General features: G+C 45.8%; 1 protein-coding gene across 1 annotated transcript in view; it reads right to left on the reverse strand.

Moving 5' to 3' along the window:
- The window catches only part of EXOC6B (exocyst complex component 6B), a 161602-nt gene that overhangs the window by 77944 nt on the left and 66132 nt on the right, over positions 1 to 17526 (reverse strand). Inside the window, exons 2-6 of the mRNA XM_088459743.1 lie at positions 11559 to 11724; positions 7971 to 8018; positions 7255 to 7345; positions 5815 to 5860; positions 1303 to 1507 (exon numbers count right to left, since the gene is read on the reverse strand). Of these exons, the coding sequence (XP_088315869.1) occupies positions 1303 to 1507; positions 5815 to 5860; positions 7255 to 7345; positions 7971 to 8018; positions 11559 to 11724 (556 nt within the window). The remainder of the gene's footprint in view (positions 1 to 1302; positions 1508 to 5814; positions 5861 to 7254; positions 7346 to 7970; positions 8019 to 11558; positions 11725 to 17526) is intronic.

A 17526-nucleotide genomic window follows, 5' to 3' on the forward strand; every position in this document is an offset into this window, starting at 1 on the left:
CCGTGAGATCATCGCACCTAATAAGATTGACCCCTCAGTTCCTAAGAGCATATGTTGGTATCATTTAGCAGATCGATGCCATTCAAAATCCCATGCGGACTAAGCCTCTATATAATTCTGTATCTTTCTGAATGAAATATTGGTTGAATTGCCGGTTATTAAAATCTTAACCTCCAAGTTACAATTAGGATGTTAGAGTATAGGTAGTCCACACACAATCCTTAGCGCATTTCTCTTTCTTTTGAACGTTTCTTTATGCACACCAAATTTAAAATGATTTATTTAGCAACAAAAACACACTACTTGCTATCTATCATTACATGACTATTTTAGAAACGTGCATATAGCCGCCATTTGACACCATGTAAGAACCCCAAATACTTTTATTAGGGCTTTTTTTTTGAGGTACAGGCAGATTTTACCCATTTTCACCTATACTTATCGCCAGTAAAAGAAGGAATATTGGGCCTGATTCAGAGCCGGACGCAATTAGCGCTCGCTCTGAAAATAGGGGTGGCTATTCAAATGAACCGTTCGCTGTTTGCGGTCTGTTCACGCCTCTAGGTCTGAACGAGCGTACAAAACTTGAGGTCGTTTTTTGGGAAACTACGCCCCCTGGCCGCTCGCATCCTATGTCATGTCCGCTATTTATTAGATTAATCGAGTACATCGACCAGCGTATGAACTGCTCGCTATTCTTGTGGTTGGTTTTTCCTACCGCAATCTTGCGAGCAGTTTTGACTATAAAATAACCCAGTGACGTGGTCAGTGACGCTGCTGTATTAATTATGCACACCCATAAAACGCCCGTTTTGACCTTTAAGCACGCCTGCGTTCTGATCTCCACTCCCCGTTTTCAAGCACCTTCCCCTGTTACCACCCACATACGCCTCCACCTGTCACTCAAATTGTCAGGCATTCGCTATTTTGCGAGCACATGAATTTTGACCGCACTGACTGGTTCGCGCATGCGTATAACGATCCGTACGCATGCGCAGTTGGCCAAAAATCGCTCGGAGCGAACGAGCTGCTGCTTACGAGTGGCTCTGAATCAGGCCCATTGTGCGAATGCCGCTTCGCGACTTTTGGTTTTGAATTGTGCGGAAAACCGGGTGCGCGCATAGACGCGATAAGTTGAATTCGCATGTAAAGGGTGTGAAGACTTTGCGCACGAAAAAATGTCTTACTGAATTTCCCTCACATTCAGTTATCCCAATGCAGAAACCTGGGCTGCGATCGCTACGTGAGTAGGGGAGACGGCTGGCTGAGCCGGCCTGCGAGCAACTCTGGAATCAGCCTTACCTGCTTCATGGCACACTCCCCGATCATCTCCGAGTGCTTGCGGATGCTCTCCAGGAAATCCTTCAGGTCAGACATGGAAACCTCCTTGATCTCCTCCCGGAGTTTGGGGATGTTGTCTACCATCACCTGGCAGAAGCGGTAGTGCCTGACCAGCGGCAGGTAAGTGTGTTCCAGCTGCTCCAGCGTCTTCAGGGCAGGGTAATGTCTGCGGAGTGTGAAAGACCATTCAGCTCAGGATATAATATCCGCCTTTCCCAGCATATTACACATCCGCTCACCCACCACAGCCCATTCATCAGCGCAGGACAGCTCAGGTCAGACGCTGCCGATCATCCAAACACTACGCAATCCTGCCAACGACCTAACCATATATAGCGTATGGTTCCTTCATATACAATTTATGAGTCAGGACGTCCGGTTGGACGTAAACACTAGACCAAGGGTAGCCAACCCTGGTCCTCAAGAGCTACCAACGGAGCATGTTTTCCAGGTCTCCTCACAGAATCACAAGTGAAATAATTAGCTCCACCTGTGGATCTTTTCAAATGTGTTATTGAGTAATGAATACACCTGTGCTCCTGCTGGGTGGTCTGGAAAACTTGAACTGTTAGTAGCTCTCGAGGGCCGAGGTTGGCTACCCCTGCACTAGACGATGTGCGCCATAATCGTTGGCATTATCGCTTGGTGGTCCGTGCAGCAGGGATGACAAAGGGCAGTCACTGGCAACCAGCGGGAGTGTACAATTATGCGTACGCAGGGCCTGATTCAGACCCGCTCGCAAGCGGGTCGATGGTGGCCCATTGCGCACACTGCGCTTGCGCGAGCCCCAGAGCAAGCGCAAAAAGCACCCGCTCCGTGGCTCACTACAAAAGGGGCAGCTGTCGATGTTGATCGACAGCTTGCCCCGTTTTGTAGGCGTGGCGGCAGGGGGGTGGCTTCTCCCACTGACATCACTGGTGATATCAGTGGGGCGGCCCCACTGATATCACCAGTGATGTCAGTGGGAGAACTTCCGGCTCTATTAGAGCCAGAAGCTCTCTGGGGCTTGCGGCCAAGAGACCCTACCACAGGGGTCTCGTCGCAAGCCCGATGGTCGCGATGGTCTTGACCATCGCGACCATCATCCTGGCTGTTCGCAATAGCTGTGGGTGGTCACCCACAGCTATGCGAGCGGCCAGGAGGCAGCTTCCAAAAAAAAAAAACGCCCAGATTCAGAGCGTCCGGCTCTGAATTAGGGCCACAGTGCGCGATGTTAGCGATTTGTCGTTACGAAACGGCAAAGAGTCTCAAAACTTTCACAGGTTAACACTTTTAAAAATGAAATCTACTAAGAAGAGGAAAACTATACAGTATATTTATTCTTAAATGATCCATCAAAATTATTTTGGTAGAAAACTACGACGTGTTTTGAAGTCATGTAAAGTGCTCATTAGGGCAGGACAGCAGCCCTAAGACAACATGGCAGCTGAAGGTATACATGTATTCCTTAAAATAGTTGAATTATTTGCTTTGGATTATGTGGTTGGAGGGAGTTTTTTCCCCCCCCCTCTGTAAATGCTCAGAAATAACATTTAGGCTCTGTGTGCACGAGACTTGCGCTGCAATAGGAAACGGGTTTATGTAAAGATCACAGCGCGGTCACAGCTAGAGAAGGAGCAGGTTCCCAGAAGACACTGGCAGCCGAGGGCGGCACCCGGAGGAGCAGCCACGTGTAAATAAACCCGGGGGGTGCTGAGAGAAGCAGGCCCAGCAGCGAGTGAAAGGCTTTTGGCACGGGGTGTCCCTTACAGTAGCCTAAAACCATTTGGAATGTAAATATGGCAGCGAGCTGGCTGACAGGGCAGATTAGGTGTGATCTGATTACACAGGTTTTATCCATTGAAGGCTGCACTGCGTGAGCTGCATTGTGTGATTTGGCAGCGGCTGTGTTTGCTGAAGGATTTGAATGGATGGGATGTTTTGATACAAAAGGCCCTGGATGCAGATAGCACTGGCCTGGGGATTCCTACGATCGGCTGCTACACCACCCACTACTCCTAGCAGACAAGCGCAGGTTACTGGTGTAGAAGACACCGCCGCACCGACGGCTGCCAGCAAGTGCAACCTCACCCAACAGCCCAATCAGAAGTGTGCTCTCTCTGTCTAACTTGTACAAGGGTCAATGACTGCACTCACTTCCCCAGCAGCTCGCGCCTCATTACCACCGACTGTCCCCCAACTGCGTCACTTACGGTTCACTTGCCTTCTGACCGCAGCAGTAGACTCTGGGCGCTAGTCTGCGCGCAGAGTCTACTGCACATGCCCAGGTCTCCGGGAAAATGGTACATGCACCAACCGCCGGGAAAATGGCCTCTGCGTCCATTTTCCAGGGGTTTAGTGCTGCGCCGCTACAGCCGACACGGCACTTCGGAGAGGTAAGTATTAAACTATATAGGTGCAGGGTGTGCGATGTGGGCCCCACCCCCATTATAGATATGCCCCGGGCTGCAAGCATTCTTCCCAACTTCCTAGAGGGAACATAGGCAGCAAAACAAGCCAAATCGTACTGATTATATTATAAAGGGCACAGTCGTGATCTTATAATAAGGCTGAATAAAAAAAAAAAAGAATTCTCCCATGGGGAATTCCAGAGGGGGGGAATGGTGTTTAACGGTCAACACCTCAAAAGCTATTGGAGGTACCGAGCTGAAACTTGGCATGGACGGGTAGAACGGTGGCTCGGTGCTGCATGCCAAATTTCAGGGTAAAAAAATAAATAATGAGGATTTGGGAGTAATCTAATGTTCCAACTTATAGTTTTTTCTGACACTCTCAGTTAGGACCTTTCTGCTGTGCTCTATGGGGGGATTTTTGGGAAGGCATAACTCAGGGTACAGGGCGAATTTTGAATTGCAGCCCTCCCCCGCAGCAGTCTCTCTCTGCACCCGCAAAACACCTCCTGTGTGCTGTCCCCTCCAACACCAGCACCATTTTGTTGCCCTTCTCCCCTGCAGGTGGCCTGGTTTGCTGCTCCAAACCCTGATAGTTCACAAATGTAAAAAAGCAATGAAATTCCATAGACAAAAAACCTTACGGTTTCACATGTTCCATTAAGGCTTCTTAGACATGATCTGAATTTTCACAAATCCTACTGAGTTTCTGCCATTCAAACCCAAAAAAGCAATGAAATTCCGATCATTAAGGCTGACGCCTTAATGGATGTGTCCCTTGCGCAATACAGATATGGTATGACATCACACCCTGTGGTTAACTGCAGATTCAGCACTCTCACAGAATGAGATTGCTGTCACTCACAAAATGGTGGAGCTGCTAATTCACAGAATTGTGTGCTCATTGGAATACATGAGGTCTGAGCATAAAATAGAGCTGCACAGATGGGCCAAGAGTGGGGTGGATGGGGGATGAGAGAGCATTGTGGATTGGGGAGACAAATGCGTGGAGGAGCTAGGGGAGATTAAGCAGCACAGATGGAGGGGAGCCAAAGTGATGCAGATGGGTGGAACACAGTTGTGCGGATGAGGGGGACAAAGTGATGCGGATGAGGGGGAAACAGTGGTGTGGCTGCAGGAGATACAGAGTGGTACGGTTTGAGAGAACAGAGCAACGTTAATGGGGGGTACAGAGTGGCAAGGACGCGGGAAGATAGCAGCGCAGATGTGTAAAATCATATTGGTAGGATGAGGGAATACAGGGGTAAGGATGAGGGAATACAGACTAGCACAATGCGAGAACACACATCAGTATAGATTGGGGAAGACAGATTGGTGTGGATGGGGGGGGGGAGAACAGAGTATTGCAGATGGAGGAAGAAAGTGGTACAGATGAGGGGAAGACAGAGTGTCATGGCTCTGGGAAGGTAGGGTTGCAGATGGAAGTAACATAGCGGCACGGATGCAGGAAGACAGGACGGCACTGATGTGGAAAGACTGATTGGTCCGGATGAACGCATGGAGGCGCAGATAGTGCACATGCATAGACAGAGTATGATAGTTTTAGATATTAGGGAGCTGAATGTGTATTCTGAATGAGATGGATGTATGGAGTGAGAAGGATGTTGGAACCCAGTGGGATTGTTGTGGTGAACGAACGGGAAGATTGTGGGCACTGAGTAGACTGCATGTGTGTATTCCAATGAGCACGCAATTCTGTGAATTAGCAGCTCCACCATTTTGTGAGTGACAGCAATCTCATTCTGTGAGAGTGCTGAATCTGCAGTTAACCACAGGGTGTGATGGCATACCATATCTGTATTGCGCAAGGAACACGTCCATTAAGGAGTCAGCCATAGTGATCATAATTTCATTGTTTTTGAAGTTTGAGTTGCAGAAATTCAATAGGTTTTGTGAAAATTCAGATCATGTCTAAGAAGCCTTAAAGGGACATGTGAAACTAATTGGCCTATGGGAGGGGGAGAGAGACAGACACAGACGTGTGTGTGTGTGTGTGTGGGTGTGGGTGTGGGTGTGTGTCTACTAAAACTATAAAAGTATGGATGCCTCGGTTTTTACACACCTTTTAGTCTTCATTTGCACCCGTAATTTAGTATACATTTCCAGAACTGAGAAGAAAGAAAATAATACACATAACTACAAACATGAAAAACTTTACAGAAAGTGTCACAGGCGCGTTCGGCGGGCACTTATTCAGTATATTATTGCTACCAGTTATTTATATAGCGCACATATATTCTGCAGCGCTTTACATTATTTGCCCATAACATCAGTCCCTTTCCTCTAGTGGAGCTTACAATCTATATTCCCTACCACATGAACATACACACTAGGGTTAATTTTTGTCTGGAGTCATTTAACTTGCAGAATATTTTTGGATTGTGGCATGAAACTGGAGCACCCGGAGGAAACCCACGCTAGCACAGGGAGAATATACAAACTCCACACAGTTAGGGTCATAGTGGGGATAGAAACCATGACTTCATTGCTATGAGGCAGTAACGCTAACCATTACATCGTATGTGCTGCCCAAATATATTGTGCGGGGTGTGCTACAGCTGAAAGCCCTAAACACAAGACTGTGCCGAGACTGTGATGCTGTATGGGTTCCATTGTACGCCACTCTGCAATAACCTGTCCTGTCAACAGTCTATAGACAAGTCCCATTTGTACCTTGTAATGTCAGCAGCCTATAGACCTGTCATGTACACACTGTAGTGCCATCAGCCTATAGACCTGTCCTGTACACACTGTAGTGCCATCAGCCTATAGACATGTCCTGTACACACTGTAGTGCCATCAGCCTGTAGGCCTGTCCTGTACACACTGTAGTGCCATCAGCCCATAGACCGGTCCTGTACACACTGTAGTGTCATCAGCCTATAGACCTGTCCTGTACACACTGTAGTGCCATCAGCCTGTAGACCTGTCCTGTACACACTGTAGTGTCATCAGCCTATAGACATGTCCTGTACACACTGTAGTGCCATCAGCCTGTAGGCCTGTCCTGTACACACTGTAGTGTCATCAGCCTATAGACATGTCCTGTACACACTGTGTCATCAGCCTATAGACCTGTCCTGTACACACTGTAGTGCCATCAGCCTGTAGACCTGTCCTGTACACACTGTAGTGCCATCAGCCTGTAGACCTGTCCTGTACACACTGTAGTGCCATCAGCCTGTCGAACTGTCCTGTACACACTGTAGTGCCATCAGCCTATAGACCTGTCCTGTACATTATCAGCAGCCTAAAAACCGATCTCATATACGGTCAGTAGCCTACAGACTGGTCCTGTACACTAACGTCAGAAGAGTATAGACTGGCCCCTTATACACTATTACTATTAAAATTGCTTTATGGCTTCAGTCTTAAAATGAGTTTACTATCTCTAGTTATGCCCATAAATTGCAGAAGCCCCCTGAGGAACCCCCTTCACAGAACTATTACAGAGAAACAGGGCGGGTCGAGCAGTAACGTGACATGCAGAGCTGGCACTTACCCGGCAGGCACAGGCTGAGCTTCTCCACCGTAGCCGTGATGTTCCTCTGCTGAATGCGGCACTGCTGGAGCTCCTTCATGCTGGACAGTAACTACAGGCACAATACCACAGGGGTCACGCTTACTTATCGCTATAAACCGTAACATGCATGGATTACACAGCCCACAGTGCTATGCATTATTACATGCACAAACAAAACCACTGTACACATTTGCGGCAGTTATTCATACATAGAATAATATGTATCCCAGCTTTCAGGCACAAATAACAAAGAACTGACATTTATCACGGTCTCTTGTGTTTTGCTCATCACAGACCCGCGAAGACGCCCTGTGCGCCCGCTCCGCCCCGATCAACCCTGCTTCGCCCCACCCAGTGGCCCCGCGAGACAGCCTGGCAACCTCAGCATTTGCCACGGACAAGCCCCCAAAATCTGATTTAACTGTCAAATGAGGTTGCTCTACACCCGACTGCCTGATAATACAGCATTTATGGACTTTATCTCATTAGGATCTCCCAGCTGTGTGATTATTGCATCGGTCTCAGTATGCATTGTACAAATGGTGCCACCATCAGACCCAGCCTTCCTGCCTGAGCACCGGATGGTCAGACCTCCCGGATACAAGCAGCACATCTAACATCACATGACATATCCCACCTACACTCTATTGTGTCACCGCACCCTTACATACATGGGACTGTAGACAGTATATTACCTCCGATCCCTCCAGCTGCAGGGTCCTGTTAGTGTCAGTGACCTTGTTCTGAAACAGAAAGAAAGCATGAATGACAATCCTGTCCTCCAGCACAGAGAAGAGATATATATAGCACAGTTCTCACCACTCATCACATCAGGTGTAAGGAAATAACTGGGTATCAACCGTGCGAATGTACAAAATCAAGGAAATCCTGAAAATGTGGCCTGTGGTGGGGAGCTAAGAGGGGAAAACTATGGTGATAGTAATACACATGTGCAAACATCACGCAGTGTACCATAAAATATGAACATAAAAGTGTGTTCCAACACAATCACTTTGAGGGGCTATATGAAGAGTCTGGGTCAGTACCATTTTTCCTTGGCGTGTTTTTTCAGGCCACTATTAATGATACATCATTCTGCAGTTTCCAGAGTCATGTGACTACCATGGCAATCACAGTTGCATAGCACATAATTAGTAAGCTGTGCTCTGTGAGCGTTACTGTGAGGTAATGTAATAACATGGAATGATCAGCGTTACTGTACGGTAATATAATAACATGGAATGATCAGCGTTACCGTGCGGTAATATAATAACATGGAATGATCAGCGTTACCGTGCGGTAATATAACATGGAATGATTAGTGTTACTGTGCGGTAATCTAATAACATGGAATGATCAGCGTTACTGTGCGGTAATCTAATAACATGGAATGATCAGCGTTACTGTGCGGTAATCTAATAACATGGAATGATCAGCGTTACTGTGCGGTAATCTAATAACATGGAATGATCAGCGTTACTGTGCGGTAATCTAATAACATGGAATGATCAGCGTTACTGTGCGGTAATCTAATAACATGGAATGATCAGCGTTACTGTGCGGTAATCTAATAACATGGAATGATCAGCGTTACTGTGCGGTAATCTAATAACATGGAATGATCAGCGTTACTGTGCGGTAATCTAATAACATGGAATGATTAGTGTTACTGTGCGATAATATAATAACATGGAATGATCAGCGTTACTGTGCGAATATAATAACATGGAATGATCAGCGTTACTGTGCTGTAATCTAATAACATGGAATGATCAGCGTTACTGTGCGGTAATCTAATAACATGGAATGATCAGCGTTACTGTGCGGTAATCTAATAACATGGAATGATCAGCATTACTGTGCGGTAATCTAATAACATGGAATGATCAGCGTTACTGTTCGGTAATATAATAACATGGAATGATCAGCGTTACTGTGCGGTAATCTAATAACATGGAATGATCAGCGTTACTGTTCGGTAATCTAATAACATGGAATGATCAGCGTTACTGTGCGGTAATCTAATAACATGGAATGATTAGTGTTACTGTGCGATAATATAATAACATGGAATGATCAGCGTTACTGTGCGAATATAATAACATGGAATGATCAGCGTTACTGTGCTGTAATCTAATAACATGGAATGATCAGCGTTACTGTGCGGTAATCTAATAACATGGAATGATCAGCGTTACTGTGCGGTAATCTAATAACATGGAATGATCAGCATTACTGTGCGGTAATCTAATAACATGGAATGATCAGCGTTACTGTTCGGTAATATAATAACATGGAATGATCAGCGTTACTGTGCAGGCCTAGGATCTGACTGTTCACCCATCACATGACGCTAATGTGAGCACCGATATTGTCTATGCTCCATAATAAGTGAGCACCAGGCGCCACATGGAGATGAGATTTCAACTGCAGAAATGGAAAATTGAGCAGAGAAAAGGACTGACGCTCCCTACACACACCGCAATCTGATTGTGTCTCACCATTTGCATGGATTCCAGAGCTTAGGTCCCATATGATGACCCCCACGGTCACTGCAATGGAGGTCCCTCCCCCCCCAGCCACTATGGATGGGAAAATGAACACAAGGTAAAGTTCTGAATCCAATTGTGGCATTAACCGAACAGAATTTGCTTTGTGGTGACTGCTTGCAATGGGAATGGCCAGAAAGAGGCGACAATATTCTTTCCATGTCTGGGAACCACACAGGATAGACACAGATTTACTTCCATTGTCGGGGTGAGACCACCCATTACAAAGCGTGTGATCGCCCAGTCTTGCTACGCTGATTTGAGAGGAGTGTTTCTTGCACTAAAAATGACTGCGGCCTCATTATGTTCTGTGCCTGGTGCAGGGGGTATAGAAGACTCTCCTGTATTATCCCCCCCAGGCCATGGACGCCCCCGGCCATGCACACACAGTGACAGCACTTATTAGGCTAGGCCCCAATTCTATTCTCAGATCACAGCTTTAATTACATTGACAGCAGAGCAGACAGACAGAGAGCAGGCAGGCCCTATCAGAGGAATCACAACAGACATTCACAACGAATTAAAATAGAAAGAAGATAGATAGAAAATATAGGGTTAACAAGAGAAAGTAGAGCATATAAGCACACTAGTATAGTACATGGTCAGCAATGAACACGGGGGGTACTGTACAAACTAATAAAGTCACCTTAAGGGTGGAAAACTCTCAGTAAACATCAGGGAATTTGTAGGACTGTGTGCAATACGGTACCATGTGGAAGCACAGTGCAAGAGAAGAAAACAGTACAGCGATCTATCATTAAGCCGATCCATCTACACTTTAGTATAAGGTATATAGGTCAAAAGCCACTTGTTACAATTGATTCTGTACTGAAGCCACAAAAGTGCTGGAAAGAACCAGCGCAATGGTACATAAGCTCTGAAACCATGGCAGGTAAACAGGCTAATATCACCCAAACAGGTCCTGGCGTCCGGCATACCGACACACCAACAGCACGCTGCTCTGTATGAAATAGCCCTGCGCTCCTGTGGCTGGGGAGCACGCCAGGTACTAAGGGCAGAAGACGCCCCCAGCCACTAGGGGAACATATATCCTTACCCCTAGAACGTAGCAGAAGAGAATGTGCATTTTCCCTAATTGCTGACTAATGATCAATGATTCTCTCCGCAAACAGCAGGACAAGGCATCAGGTGATCAGTATCCCTGTGGCTCATGCACTACAGTGAGAGGAAGATTGGCGGCAGCAACAATAAGGGATCAGGCTCCCTACGATTCAAGGGTGCCAACTGAGATGACGTTGTGTACCAGAGACCACCAGCCCAGCGCAGATGCCGATATCACAAAGCTCTGCCAGTTATACCGTAACAGCAAGTTATAGGTGAAGCCGCTTTAGTTTAGGGAAAAAACATTTGATCAGAAAAAAAAAAAGTGTATTTGACGGGTACGAATTCAGGACAGAAGACGTATCGTCTGCTCATCTATCGCAGAGTCAGATTAGCCATAGAGGACGTGGGGAGAGCTGGTGGGGTACGTCGGTACTGAGAGATATGAAAACAGGGAGCATCCCGAGGGCTTTTAGCAGGCCTGTCTGCACCTAATCATATAGCGAAGTATTGGCTGCACAAGGGGTGGGAGTCTGGGGACAGCAATTATAAGTATTGCACTTGGACACTGTCTAACTAAATGCAGTTTAAGTAAGAAAAGAGGACTAAGCAAAGGGACCCCTATTGTACATCCACAGCACAGAACCCATGTTACCGCGGGTCTCTCCTTACCTTCAGGTTCTCCGCCTCACCCCTCACTTTCAGCAGCTCCGTGATAGAATCTACAAACCCCTGATAGTGGAAATTACACATCTTCTCAATCTCGCGGTCATGGTTCCGGATCCGAGCCTCCAGCTTCTCCATAAAGTGGCTGTGCTCTTCTCCATCGTACACGGACCTACAAGACAGGGAGACGGGGAGGAGTAAGTCATGGGGAGCTTAGTAATGGAGAGCGCGTCTGGACAGAAGGGGTCCATCGTATGTGCGCCACTCGCCACGTTAGGTGTGGATCCTTTACCAGGTTATATAGTCACATACTATTTCTTTCTAGTAGGAAGGAGAGACACTAACGCACCTTGTAACATGGTCTTAGAGGGGAATTCAATATGAAACGTAAACTTCGCTGTCGAAGTTTACGTTTCATATCGGAGCTTTTACCTGGGATAAAGTATCGGGCGCGCGCCCGCTTATCCCCGTATTCAATATGAAACTAACGAAAACGGGAGCCTGCGAATTGGGATTTGCATAAAGTTACGAAATTTTCCTTAAAAAAATTGTAGGACCCCCCTAAAATTGTAAAAAGATGGGGGATCACTATGGGTACCCCCGTTTTAGCCTGCAAATGAAAGACGGGGATTTAAATAGCCGCAGCAGGTGTTTTTTCCCGACATTGAAGAAGTGTTGCAGCAGAGCACTTAGGTTATTTTATTCGTTTTTTTTAAGTGGTCCCATCAAATTTGGGGTACATGAAAATGGGTACTAGCATATTTTTATGGCCCTAAAGTAAGTTTTTAAAAATTCTGCAACTATGCACCTACCGCTAATAGCCTATTCTAGAATACACCTGCCGCATACATGCAGAATAGCCCTGAACCTATTTCCCTATTTTTAAACACTTTTTTCCCATTATTTTTTTTTCACCCCAATTTTTTAATAAATTTTTTGGGGTGTCCCTATTTTTTAATAAACATTTTTTTGACACAGTTATTTTTAAAATGACATTCCCAGGGGTGCAGGCTATTTTTTTTTAAGCCTGCACCCCTAAACCTCAATTCTGCACTTTTTTTCGCCACCTATTCAGTGGTGAAAAGTTATCCCCGTTTTTTTTTTCAAAGACTTTTCGAACCTGCGAAAAGTCTTTGAAATTGAATACGGTGTAAAACTAAATTCTGCGATAATGACATCATAGGTGCGATATTAACACAAAAACTGAGTTTTCGCTCCATATTGAATTCCCCTATTAGTCTCAGATCATGTTGCTGCACAAGGAGGAGTAAAAAGCGCGGAAGACGTTAACACGTGAGCTCGAGGGTCTCTTAGCACATCGGTAAGATCACATACAAGCAGTCATAAAAAAAAAAAAATTAAATGAAATAAAAAAAATCCATTCCAATTAAAAAAAAAAATAAGTACCTAACTATTAGTACAAATGAATTTGAATAGTCCAAACGTCATTGATATTCCCGGCCTGTCTGCAGCAGGGACAACATATAGCAGTAATGTCATTCTAGCACCCCCTGCTGGCAAACTAAACACCATTATCCATCACAAGCTCAAAAGATAAGGTAATGGGTCAAAATTTATAAAATACATTTCATAGTAAAATCAACCGTAACTGGTCCAGCACAAATACATTTGGTTCATAGTTAAAAAAAATAATTATATTTGTTTAACACACAAAGCGAACAATGCTACGAAACATCAAAAGCGACAAGGACGCATCATTCATGCATAAATCAACATTAGAAATCAGAGGATAATACAATGATGCCGGACAAACATGTATATAACAAGCTATCTCGCTGGCATTTATTCCTTTAAAAGGATTCTAGTGGCGACACTGCCAGTTTGCGCAGTGACGGCGGATTAGTGCGGAAAGCGTATGAGTACACATACTTAAAGTGCGTGTACTCCCCGCCTAGATCACGGTAAGATAATATTGCTGCATAAGTCCTGACAAGAGGCAGAACAAACATGAAACCTTCGCAGCGCGGTCACCTAAAAGGACGAACAGGAGCAGAACCAGAAAGGGAACGCACTTATCGCCGTGGTGCTGGGGAAAGTAGGATTCCCATATTATCACCGCAGCCAGGAATTACACTGTATAACCAAAGCTATCACTGCAAGATACAGACTCCCCGTATACTACTACACTCTCACAGCTATCACTGCAAGATACAGACTCCCCGTATACTGCTACACTCTCACAGCTATCACTGCAAGATACAGACTCCCCGTATACTGCTACACTCTCACAGCTATCACTGCAAGATACAGACTCCCCGTATACTGCTACACTCTCACAGTCACAGCTATCACTGCAAGATACAGACTCCCCACATACTACTACACTCTCACAGCTATCACTGCAAGATACAGACTCCCCACATACTGCTACACTCTCACAGCTATCACTGCAAGATACAGACTCCCCGTATACTGCTACACTCTCAGTCACAGCTATCACTGCAAGATACAGACTCCCCGTATACTGCTACACTCTCACAGTCACAGCTATCACTGCAAGATACAGACTCCCCGTATAATGCTACACTCTCACAGCTATCACTGCAAGATAGACTCCCCGTATACTGCTACACTCTCACAGCTATCACTGCAAGATACAGACTCCCCGTATACTGCTACACTCTCACAGTCACAGCTATCACTGCAAGATACAGACTCCCTGTATAATACTACACTCTCACAGTCACAGCTATCACTGCAAGATACAGACTCCCCGTATAATGCTACACTCTCACAGTCACAGCTATCACTGCAAGATACAGACTCCCCATATACTGCTACACTCTCACAGCTATCACTGCAAGATACAGACTCCCCGTATAATGCTACACTCTCACAGTCACAGCTATCACTGCAAGATACAGACTCCCCGTATAATGCTACACTCTCACAGCTATCACTGCAAGATACAGACTCCCCGTATAATGCTACACTCTCACAGCTATCACTGCAAGATACAGACTCCCCGTATACTGCTACACTCTCACAGTCACATCTATAACTGCAAGATACAGACTCCCCACATACTGCTACACTCTCAGTCACAGCTATCACTGCAAGATACAGACTCCCCCATATACTGCTACACTCTCACATCTATCACTGCAAGATACAGACTCCCCACATACTGCTACACTCTCACAGCTATCACTGCAAGATACAGACTCCACGTATACTGCTACACTCTCACAGCTATCACTGCAAGATACAGACTCCCCGTATACTGCTACACTCACAGTCACAGCTATCACTGCAAGATACAGACTCCCCATATACTGCTACACTCTCACAGCTATCACTGCAAGATACAGACTCCCCGTATACTGCTACACTCACAGTCACAGCTATCACTGCAAGATACAGACTCCCCATATACTGCTACACTCTCACAGTCACAGCTATCACTGCAAGATACAGACTCCCCCATATACTGCTACACTCTCACATCTATCACTGCAAGATACAGACTCCCCACATACTGCTACACTCTCACAGCTATCACTGCAAGATACAGACTCCACGTATACTGCTACACTCTCACAGCTATCACTGCAAGATACAGACTCCCCGTATACTGCTACACTCACAGTCACAGCTATCACTGCAAGATACAGACTCCCCATATACTGCTACACTCTCACAGCTATCACTGCAAGATACAGACTCCCCGTATACTGCTACACTCACAGTCACAGCTATCACTGCAAGATACAGACTCCCCATATACTGCTACACTCTCACAGTCACAGCTATCACTGCAAGATACAGACTCCCTGTATAATACTACACTCTCAGTCACAGCTATCACTGCAAGATACAGACACCCCACATACTGCTACACTCTCACAGCTATTACTGCAAGATACAGACTCCCCGTATAATGCTACACTCTCTCAGTCACAGCTATCACTGCAAGACACAGACTCCCCGTATAATGCTACACTCTCACAGTCACAGCAAGATACAGACTCCCCATATACTGCTACACTCTCACAGTCACAGCTATCACTGCAAGATACAGACTCCCCACATACTGCTACACTCTCACAGCCACAGCTATAACTGCAAGATACAGACTCCCCACATACTGCTACACTCTCACAGCTATCACTGCAAGATACAGACTCCCCGTATAATGCTACACTCTCACAGCTATCACTGCAAGATACAGACTCCCCATATACTGCTACACTCTCACAGTCACATCTATCACTGCAAGATACAGACTCCCCAAATACTGCTACACTCTCACAGCTATTACTGCAAGATACAGACTCCCCGTATAATGCTACACTCTCACAGTCACATCTATCACTGCAAGATACAGACTCCCCAAATACTGCTACACTCTCACAGCTATTACTGCAAGATACAGACTCCCCAAATACTGCTACACACTCACAGCTATTACTGCAAGATACAGACTCCCCGTATAATGCTACACTCTCTGTCACAGCTATCACTGCAAGATACAGACTCCCCATATACTGCTACACTCTCACAGTCACATCTATCACTGCAAGATACAGACTCCCCATATACTGCTACACTCTCACAGCTATCACTGCAAGATACAGACTATCCGTATAATACTACACTCTCACAGTCACAGCTATCACTGCAAGATACAGACTCCCTGTATAATACTACACTCTCACAGTCACAGCTATCACTGCAAGATACAGACTCCCCACATACTGCTACACTCTCACAGCTATCACTGCAAGATACAGACTCCCCGTATAATGCTACACTCTCACAGTCACAGCTATAACTGCAAGATACAGACTCCCCATATACTGCTACACTCTCACAGCTATCACTGCAAGATACAGACTCCCCGTATAATGCTACACTCTCACAGTCACAGCTATCACTGCAAGATACAGACTCCCCGTATACTACTACACTCTCACAGCTATCACTGCAAGATACAGACTCCCCGTATACTGCTACACTCTCACAGCTATCACTGCAAGATACAGACTCCCCGTATACTGCTACACTCTCAGTCACAGCTATCACTGCAAGATACAGACTCCCCGTATACTGCTACACTCTCACAGTCACAGCTATCACTGCAAGATACAGACTCCCCGTATAATGCTACACTCTCACAGCTATCACTGCAAGATAGACTCCCTGTATACTGCTACACTCTCACAGCTATCACTGCAAGATACAGACTCCCCGTATACTGCTACACTCTCACAGTCACAGCTATCACTGCAAGATACAGACTCCCTGTATAATACTACACTCTCACAGTCACAGCTATCACTGCAAGATACAGACTCCCCGTATAATGCTACACTCTCACAGTCACAGCTATCACTGCAAGATACAGACTCCCCATATACTGCTACACTCTCACAGCTATCACTGCAAGATACAGACTCCCCGTATAATGCTACACTCTCACAGTCACAGCTATCACTGCAAGATACAGACTCCCCGTATAATGCTACACTCTCACAGCTATCACTGCAAGATACAGACTCCCCGTATAATGCTACACTCTCACAGTCACAGCTATCACTGCAAGATACAGACTCCCCATATACTGCTACACTCTCACAGCTATCACTGCAAGATACAGACTCCCCGTATACTGCTACACTCTCACAGTCACATCTATAACTGCAAGATACAGACTCCCCACATACTGCTACACTCTCAGTCACAGCTATCACTGCAAGATACAGACTCCCCCATATACTGCTACACTCTCACATCTATCACTGCAAGATACAGACTCCCCACATACTGCTACACTCTCACAGCTATCACTGCAAGATACAGACTCCACGTATACTGCTACACACTCACAGTCACATCTATAACTGCAAGATACAGACTATCCACATACTGCTACACTCTCACAGTCACAGCTATCACTGCAAGATACAGACTCCCCATATACTGCTACACTCTCACAGCTATCACTGCAAGA

The sequence above is a fragment of the Taudactylus pleione genome, unplaced genomic scaffold (genome assembly GCF_031769625.1).
Source record: "Taudactylus pleione unplaced genomic scaffold, aTauple2 ptg000930l, whole genome shotgun sequence".
Lineage (NCBI taxonomy): Eukaryota > Metazoa > Chordata > Amphibia > Anura > Myobatrachidae > Taudactylus > Taudactylus pleione.